This window comes from Paroedura picta, chromosome 12 (genome assembly GCF_049243985.1).
Source record: "Paroedura picta isolate Pp20150507F chromosome 12, Ppicta_v3.0, whole genome shotgun sequence".
In the NCBI taxonomy this organism is placed as follows: Eukaryota; Metazoa; Chordata; class Lepidosauria; order Squamata; family Gekkonidae; genus Paroedura; species Paroedura picta.
The window spans coordinates 544,036-553,072 of NC_135380.1; the positions used below are offsets into that span (position 1 = coordinate 544,036).

At 56.3% G+C, this 9,037-nt stretch overlaps 2 protein-coding genes across 3 annotated transcripts; one reads left to right on the top strand and one right to left on the bottom strand.

Moving 5' to 3' along the window:
* Positions 1–183: 183 nt before the first annotated feature.
* On the bottom strand, positions 184–3,098 carry IFT46 (intraflagellar transport 46). Of its 2 annotated transcripts, none has more exons than XM_077306806.1 (11): positions 2,965–3,098; positions 2,777–2,873; positions 2,312–2,684; positions 2,142–2,216; positions 1,971–2,064; positions 1,556–1,684; positions 1,335–1,453; positions 1,181–1,247; positions 979–1,039; positions 729–814; positions 184–597 (listed from the first exon to the last, which is right to left on the bottom strand). In XM_077306806.1, exons 1-11 carry the CDS (start codon positions 3,004–3,006, stop codon positions 502–504), a joined length of 1,239 nt encoding a protein of 412 aa, XP_077162921.1. In that variant the 5' UTR covers positions 3,007–3,098; the 3' UTR covers positions 184–501. The 2 variants fall into 2 exon arrangements, with proteins under 2 accessions (XP_077162921.1, XP_077162920.1); XM_077306805.1 differs by having other exon boundaries at positions 1,335–1,456.
* On the top strand, positions 3,061–8,610 carry ARCN1 (archain 1 coat protein complex I subunit delta). Its single transcript, XM_077306804.1, has 10 exons — positions 3,061–3,234; positions 3,414–3,677; positions 3,883–4,062; positions 4,324–4,529; positions 4,774–4,938; positions 5,438–5,603; positions 6,196–6,343; positions 6,474–6,582; positions 6,667–6,871; positions 7,628–8,610. The coding sequence occupies exons 1-10, from the start codon at positions 3,232–3,234 to the stop codon at positions 7,715–7,717; spliced, it is 1,536 nt and encodes a 511-aa protein (XP_077162919.1). The 5' UTR covers positions 3,061–3,231; the 3' UTR covers positions 7,718–8,610.
* Positions 8,611–9,037: the final 427 nt, after the last annotated feature.

Consider the following 9,037-nt stretch of genomic DNA (forward strand, 5'->3'; position numbering starts at 1 on the left):
TGTTCCAAACAAACTGTAGTTCCTGTATAGCCCGTTTCCTCATACCCAAGAGGATTATGGCAGACATGTTCCCTCCTGGTTTCATCTCCCTCCTCTTGGCTGGCTAGAGGCATTCTGGGGGCACCCTCAGAATGGGCTGCTTTTGCCTTCGTCTAAGACCAAGGGGGGCCTGCTCACAGGATCTCAGGGTTGTATAGAATTTATAGACATTAGAACATCACAGGACAAAGCAACAGCTGAGGGTTTAAGGCCCACATTCACTCCCCTCCACACACAACATGGGGGCTGGCAATCAAGAGCTCCACGAAGGCCTCCACAGGGCCACAGCCACTGCAGGATCAATCACAGGAAACTCTCCCAGGAGCTGGGGGAGGGGGGAGCTGCTAAAAGAAGCAGGGCTTGGGGCCTTTTGGATGGTTCCAGCTGTAGCTGGTTGGGGGCACCTCCTTCTGGCAGTCCTGGTCCTTTGTGGCTCCCTTGGCTTGTGCTGACTGGGCAGGCTTAGGTGAAACTCTGAAGGTCAGTCTCTCCAGCTTGCATAGCAGAGTTGGTGGGAGGGCTTGTGGCCTTCCTGCCCTCAGCCGGGGTCTTGAAGTGCTGTGGAAGAAAAAAGGCCCCTCAGAAAGCTTTCCTCTGATGCTGCGTTTCTGCCAAAGTTCAGGCCCCTGGAGAAAGCCCCTCTCTTCTGTGCAACCAGAGCGCCTCCTCCCTTGGGGCAGGTTTCATACCTGGGAGTTCTTGAATTCAGAGTAGAGCGAGAACAGGGTGTGTAGGGACTGGACGTGGTTCTTGTAGACTGGAATGTCCATAATAGCTGTGAAAAGCAAAGCCACCATGGGGAGTTATCTAGCCAGGCACCATCAAGGCAAGGCCTCATCTGGTTTCAAGCAGACCCCCACTCCAAAAAGCTCGGCACGTGTAGACATGTCCCTGCTGCTCTGGAGCACCTCTGCTCTCTGAGGGCCAGATGTGACTCACCACAGATCATGTCTGCGTATTCAGCAAGGCTGCAGCTGAGGTCTGCTGTCGGAAGGCCCACCTGAGCAGGACAAAGTGAAGCGGCAACTGGCAGGGGACCTTCCAAGGAAGCCCTGTAGAAGCCCACCACTCCTCCTGCCTCCCAGAGGCTCAAGCACTAAAGGCTGGAAAGTTTACTTTCTCTCACCAGCAGGCCTCCTACCTTTCCAAGCAGTTCTTCAAACTCAGGGGACCATTCTTGCATCAGTGAGTCGATGTCAGGCATGGGCCTGCAGGGGTTAAAAGGAAGGGCAGCCTGAGATGGCTTCCTGGGAAGGGCATGTTGCACAGCGGGGCGGGGGAAGGGTGTCACCCACCTAGCATAGTGCACAGAGGCTGGGGGCTTGCAGCGATGGAGCTCGCCAATGCTCTCAATCCAGCTGTCAATGGCTTTGGGGTTCTTCTCAGCATTCTCCAGACTCTTCACTTTTACCTGCTGCTAAAACACAAAACGTTTCTCACCCCGTGGTTCTCGTTCCTTGGCCCAGGGAGCCCTGCCATCCAGTTGGTTCCGCTGCCTGACTTCTGCCTCACTTACAGCCACGTTGTGTTGTTTGGAGTTTTCTGTCAGCCAGAGAGAAAGTACTGTAGGGTCTGACTGCTTAGTTGATGGCTCATCTAGCACCAACAAGCCCAGATTATCTGGCTTTCCATCTGGGCGGGGAACCTGCAACAAATAACCCACCAACCAACATGGCAGCTTTGATTCTCTCTGGAAGAAGCCGTTTTTCACCAAGCAAATGGTTCACGAAGCAGACCAGGGGGCAGAGATCTTCTGGAAAGGTTCTGCAGAGCAACTAAGCCGTCAGTGGGCTGAGAGACAGACAAGCTCCTCTGCCAGCCCTAGGCAGAAACCCCCAGTGCCCTTCTACAGACTGGCAGCAGCTTCCGCCATTGTTGGAAACTGTCTTGTCCCACAGCCGTGGCGGGAGGGGGGGAAGCCAACTCTGCACCTTCAAGAAAGCATCAATGTCTCCGACTGCCGGAATGAAGTCTGGGATGAAAGGCCTCAGCTTGTGCTCAAGGTCGATCATTTGTGGAGAATACCTGAAAAGTAGAGGTGGTCAGCAGAGGCCCATGGAGAGAGGGGTCTGCCCGTGGGGTGGGTGAAGCCCCTCACTCACCGGCGGATGTACTGGAAGAGGTCCTTGATCTCCAGGGAGACGGGCAGGCAGTCGTACTCTGCTGGGTTGTAAGCCCTGGGGAAGGAACCAGCCCACCCGTGAGACATTCAGGCTCCTGCGCCCCACCCCACCCGCCTGGGAGCCAGGGTGGGTGGGGGAGGCGGACCGACCCCTCCAGGGGGGCTCCGTGCTCCTCGTCCTCGTCCTCCGAGTCGGTCTCCGAAGAGTCCTCGTCGTCGTCGTCATCGTCGTCCTCGCTGAAGCGGCGCTGGGAGGCCCCCCGGGCCGCCGCCTTCTCGCGCGCGGGGCCGGCCGAGGCGCCCAGGGGGGCGGGCGGGGGCAGGGCCGGGCCGGGGGGCTTCAGGCGCTCCCCGCGGGGGCCGCCCTGCGCCGGCTGCGGCGGCGGTGGCGGCGGCGGCTGCGCTCCCTCCTGCTGCGGCTCCTCGTCGTCCTCCTCGCCGCCGTCCTCCTCGTTCTCGTCGTCGTCGTCGTCGTCGTCGTCGCTGCTGCGGGCGGCGGCCTTGCGCGGGAGGCGGCGGGGGCCTGCGCGGAGGGGGAGGGGGGAGGGGGCCGTCAGCCGGGGAGGGGGGAGGGGCCGCCTCCCGCCCTGCCTCCCGCCGGGCCCGGGAGCCCACCTGGCGGCGCGGGGCTGGGCGCGCCCAGGCTGGCCACGTCGTCGGGCTCGGTGACCTCCAGGCTCTCGTCGTAGGGCTGGTTCTCCAGCAGCCGCGTCTGCAACGGCACAACGGAGCGCTCAGGCGGGGGGGGGCGGGGGGCGGGGGGGTCCCGGCCGCCCCGCCCCGCCTCACCTGCCCCTCCTCACCTGCAGGCCGGCCGCGGGAGGCGGCGGCGGCGCTTCGGCCATGGCGGGGGGGGGGGGGGCCTGGCTCGGGAGGCGGCGGCCGGTCTCCTAGGAGACGGGGGGGGCTGGGTCTCGCGAGATCGGCGCGCCGGGGGCCTCGCGGGCGTGGTGACGTGACTTCCGCCTGGCAGACGTGGCTGCGCCGCCATCTTGTGTGGCGCTCGGAGGGAGGGAGGAAGGGAGCCGCTCGCACTCAGCGAAGACGCCGCCGCCGCCGCCGCCGCCGCCATGGTGAGGCCGGGGCTCCGTCCGGGGGGGGGGGAGGAGGAGGGGGGGGGGAGGAGGAGGAGGGGGGGGTCCGAGGGGGTCCGAGTTCGGCCCGTCCCTCCCTCCGACCGACCGACCGTCCTTGCTTCCCCCCTCCCCGCCTCCCTGCCTGCCTGCCGTGTGTCGGGCTGCTGCTGCTGTAGGTGCTGCTGGCGGCCGCCGTGTGCACCAAGGCGGGCAAGGCCATCGTGTCGCGGCAGTTCGTGGAGATGAGCCGGACGCGCGTGGAGGGGCTGCTGGCCGCCTTCCCGAAGCTGATGAACACGGGCAAGCAGCACACCTTCGTGGAGACGGAGAGCGTCCGCTACGTGTACCAGCCCCTGGAGAAGCTCTACATGGTGCTCCTCACCACCAAGAACAGCAACATCCTCGAGGACCTCGAGACGCTCCGGCTCTTCTCGCGGGTGGTGGGTGACCGGCGGGGGGGGAGGCGGGGGAAGGGGGCACCCTCAGCCCAGGTCACAGCTCTGATGCTCTCGAGGCAGCGTCGCAGCTGAGTCTGATCCAGGGATTATTCTCATTTCTTTAAGGGAAAATTTCAGTGGAAAGGAAATAAGCCTTTGAGCCTAATGCCGTTTTTCTAGAAGCACTTTATTTCTTGATTCCACTCAGATCCCTGAATACTGCAGAGCTTTGGAAGAGAATGAGATTTCTGATCACTGCTTTGATCTAATCTTTGCCTTTGATGAGATTGTTGCCCTTGGGTACCGGGAGAATGTCAACCTGGCCCAGATCCGCACCTTCACAGAGATGGACTCACACGAGGAGAAAGTCTTCAGAGCTGTTCGTGAGGTGAATCCAATAACTTCCCAATTTGCCTTGTTCCATTTATGCCGATCCTTTCATCTAGGGTCTCTGGTGCCATCTATACTATACTGGAAGGGCATGATGGAAAAATATATTAATAATAATATATAATAGTAATAAACAGGAGACTAGACTGCATGGATGGATGGCCTGGTCCCTCAGGAATGACATTAGAGGATCAGGGTCATCTTAATTTGTTGCACTGCATTTCTTTCTCACAACTGATAGTATGTGATTCTTTCCTAGACACAAGAACGTGAGGCTAAGGCTGAAATGCGTCGAAAAGCCAAGGAGCTGCAACAGGCACGGAGGGATGCTGAACGGCGGGGCACAAAAGCTCCTGGATTTGGTGGATTTGGAAGCTCAGCTGTATCCGGAAGCACCACAGCTGCCATGATCACAGAAACTATCATTGAAACAGAGAAGCCAAAAGTGGCTCCTGCACCAACCAGGTCTGAAGGCAGCTTTATTGCTATGTGTCTTCGGGGAGGTTCTTTTTATCCAAGGTGGGGGAGCCCTGAAAGGTGTCAAACCGAGTGCGTTCTGTGTGCGGTGAAGGGAACATGTTTTCCTGAGCTGCTGTTTGTGTTAGCCAGTCTCTTCAGATGCAAACGCAAATGGTTCTGCTGCTGCCAGGAAGGCCTTAGCGGCTCAGGTGAACCATGTTGAGGATGGATGCAACTGCTTCTTTGTTAGGCCATCTGGATCAAACAAGGCACTCAAGCTGGGCGCCAAAGGGAAGGAAGTCGATAACTTTGTGGACAAGTTAAAATCGGAAGGAGAAAACATCATAACCTCTTCAGTTGGCAAGCGGTCCTCTGAAGCAGCCACAGTGTTTGCCCCACCTGTCAATATGGAGAGGTAAGCAGGAGATGGTCATGTCTCTGGGCAGTCTGCCATGTGCTTTGGGGTTTTTCAGTAGGGCAGGGGTGGTCAACCTGTGGTCCTCTAGATGTTCATGGACTACAATTCCCATGAGCCCCTGCCAGCAAACGCTGGCAGGGGCTCATGGACATCTGGAGGACCACAGGTTGACTACCTCTGATGTAGGGCACTCTGCTTATGTTTGTCAAGCACATCTGTCTTTGGGCAAGCGTTGTGTTTTTATTTTTGCTCATTCTATGCAGAACAATATCTAGGAATGCAGATCTTGCTTTTAGAATGACATGATTTGTATTGTAGGAAGGCTGGATTGTAGATAAATTCATCCCAAGATAGGAGGATTGTAAGTACAGGTATTAGTTGATGATGCCCTCAGAAAGTAGCAAGAGGCTACTTGGGCATACTGGTGCCCTCCTAGGTGGAATAGCTTGCTTTCATAGGAAATCATAAAGCCCTTGCATTGCTCTTTTCTCTCTAGTGTGCACATGAAAATAGAGGAGAAGATCTCGTTGACCTGTGGCCGTGATGGGGGGCTGCAGAATATGGAGCTTCATGGCATGATTATGCTGCGGATCCAGGATGAAAAGTTTGCCCGGATTCGGATCCATGTGGAAAACGAGGACAAGAAGGGAGTGCAGCTGCAGGTGGGGCTGGCCTGGCTGTTGCCCGTGTGGAGGCAATGAGAGCGGTGACTGTTTCTGCTGCAGGAACTCTCTTGACACCCATGCTCCCCAGCTGCTGATCGCTGCATCAGAGTGAGGCCCATGAGAGCCAGTTTAGTGTGGTGGTTAGGAGCATGGACTTCTAATCTGGCATGCGGGGTTTGATTCCGCGCTGGATGACCTTGGGCTCACCACAGCACTGATAAAGCTGTTCTGACCGAGCAGAAATATCAGGGCTCTCAGCCCTGTTTGTTGTGGGAAGAGGAAAGGGAAGGCGATTGTAAGCCGCTTTGAGACTACTTCTGGTAAAGTGGCGCGTAAGAAGCAACTCTTCTTCTTTGGCTTGTGGGTGAATCTGTTAGTGTTTGTGTGCACCAGGGAGCCCATTTTTCTGGAGGGAGAAAGGAAGAACATGCCCCTTTTAGCCTTCAAACATGGCTAGAAAACCAGGCCAGTCGCTTACAGGAGGTTCTGTGTCTCCTGGAACTTGCTTGATGGCCTGCTTAGGGGAAGCCCAGAAGTGATGTTTTGACTCCTTACTCTGGGATTCACGGCTTGCCTTTCTTTCTCTCAGACTCATCCCAACGTTGATAAGAAGCTTTTTACTACAGAGTCCTTGATTGGCTTGAAGAATCCTGAAAAGTCTTTCCCCATCAACAGTGATGTGGGGGTGTTAAAATGGCGGCTGCAGACCACCGAAGAGTCTCTCATTCCATTGACGAGTGAGTGTAGCTGGGGTTGTCCTGGTGGTTTCAGGGAACAAATGGCAAAGGGGGAGATGTGCACAGTGTTCCTTTTAGAGTTTGTCACAGTGGTGTCACCTGTGTACACATGTGTGTCTTGCTGCTTTAGTTAACTGCTGGCCCTCTGAGAGCGGTAGTGGTTGCGATGTCAACATTGAGTATGAGCTGCAGGAGGACAGCCTGGAGCTGAACGATGTGGTGATCGCCATCCCCTTGCCGTGAGTTGTGTGCATTTCTTGGGTCCCAGTCTGCTCCAGCTCAGATGGGTGTGGTCTGAGGGTAACCTGAGGTCTCTGGTCCAGGTCTGGTGTGGGCATGCCGGTGATTGGAGAAATCGATGGCGACTACCGTCATGATAGCCGAAGGAACATCCTTGAGTGGTGCCTGCCTGTAATTGATGCCAAAAACAAAAGTGGCAGCCTGGAGTTCAGCATCACTGGGCAACCCAGCGACTTCTTCCCTGTGCACGTCTCCTTCGTCTCCAAGAAGAGCTACTGCAGCATCCAGGTGAGAGTGGAGGGAACCCACCCTGTCCATCGGTTGGCCCATAGCCTCCAGGCAGCAGCTTACCGTATTTGGGGAGATGCTAGGAACAGTCTTGGCTGCAGCCAGACCATCTCTCTATGCCGCTCCAGGGCATTGGCCTCAAGGTCCTGGGTGCTACTTCTGATGCCTGGAGATTCCTCCACTTGGAAGGGGCAGGCGTTGAACGGACTCATTCAACTTGTATCCCACCATAACTGTAAAACCAGTGTGTGGTGGCTATCAGCGTATAAACCCTGCATTGAAACCTACCATAAAACACCTTACATCTAAAATGTAACCCAGGTCCAGACAGTGGTGGCCAGACCTCCTCCGGCTCAACAGACAGACGGCACCACATGGGGAGTGAACGGAGCCACACCAATCTAATTTGCTCAGGAGGGGGAAGCCCAGATCTTAACCAGCCTGGCCTCAACCAAAGACCTGATGGAAGAGTTCCGTCATACAGGCCCCGCGGAACTTCGAAAGCTTGCTGAGCAAATGGTCCTGAGCAAATGGTGCCATCTCGGCTTGCTTTGGGTCGTCTGGATGCATTTTGGGATGCAAAATTTGCACCTGGCCTTTGGTCACACCTTGTGGCACCATTTCTTGCTCTGATGTTTGCTGGAGCCATTTCTGCTTCTGTTGATGATGCCTGATGGTCTCACCCTGCATTGCCCCCACGTGAACTGCTCTGCGTGGTGCTTCATCCCAGCTGACTGCATGCCCTTCTCCTTGCAGGTGACCAAAGTGACCCAGGTTGACGGGAACAGCCCTGTGAGGTTCTCCACAGAGACCACCTTCCTTGTGGACAAGTACGAGATCCTGTAGCCTCCTCTACAAAGAAGCAGCATGGAAGACTTGGAAGCTGGGGCTCCGGGAAGGGGCTGCAGCTCTTTCCGTGCAAGAGGACTCGTGACATGCTAGTTTACCCACTTACGTTTCCAGAGTCACAGCCAGGCAGGGAGAGGCTCCTTGTTTCTCTGGCACATCCAGGCATGCAGGCCCCCTTTGCCCGGGATCTTGGCCCTATTCTCCTTTTGGCAGGCCTCTTCCCTATCCACTCCTTGGCATCTCTTGTATTGGTAGCCACTTCTGCTGCACGGGGAGAAGAGTGGACACATCTCTCCCACCCCGTCAGGGAAAACACCCACAAACCTGCAGCCAAGCCGTGGGATGGCCAGAGGGGCATGAGCTGCCCCGTCTTCCCTTGAGCAGGTGAGCCCTTCCCAGGACACAGGCTGCTTTGTCCAGCTGTGGGCTTTGGCTTGATGACTCTTCCCTGACTCCTGTAATTGGAACCCTTGAAGTAGGGAGGGGCTCAAAAACCCCACAGGGTGCTAAGGCAGCAGTCATTGAGACCTTTGAGAACCACCACAGCTTTTACAGAGGCCCTGCCTGCATGCCAAAGAAGCCACCAGCCTCTCCCCAGTGGCCACACTGCAGACAAGACCCTTTTCAGAGTGTCCTGGGGGAAGGGATGCCCTCTCTTGTCGCCATGACTACTCTCAATACATTTGGTTTCCCTACCGTCAGTCTGATTTTAAAGGGAACCAGGTTCCACCATCCCATGAGGCTTGCGTTCTTTCCTTAAGAAAAGGGCGGGGTGGGGGCAATATTTAAAGGAGGTTTTGTAACCCTGTAAAACAATGGCTTAAGAAATAAGACATTCCGATGTACACGAAGGCTCCCGGCCCCTTGATCAAATAAAGACTATTCTAAAAGGCGGTGTTGGGGGTTGGCCAGGGGCTGTAAAAGGGCTGGGTGGACAGAGGGGGTTTGGCGAGGGGTCTTTTGTAATAGAACATGAGCCCAGGACGTTACTGAACACTGGAGGGGGAGCATGACTTCTCCCCCCCTCGGTGACCCATGCAGAAGAACTTGGCATCCTGACCAATTCAAGCTGCTTGAAACTTCTTTCCACAAAGATCATTTACAAAGCAGGGCAGAGTTTGGATTGGCATCTCCTACTCCCCCAGAGTGGGGGGGAGGGGGAGGCAGAGGGGCGTCTGTTCATTCGGCTGTGCTCTGTGGATGGAGACGTGGCTGTTGCTACTTGTGTTGATCTGCTGGGGACAGTGGATTCGGCTTTGCTGTGGAAGCTTGGAGTGGCACCCAGGTCCTTGAGGGTGAGAGGAAGGAGTGGGGGGA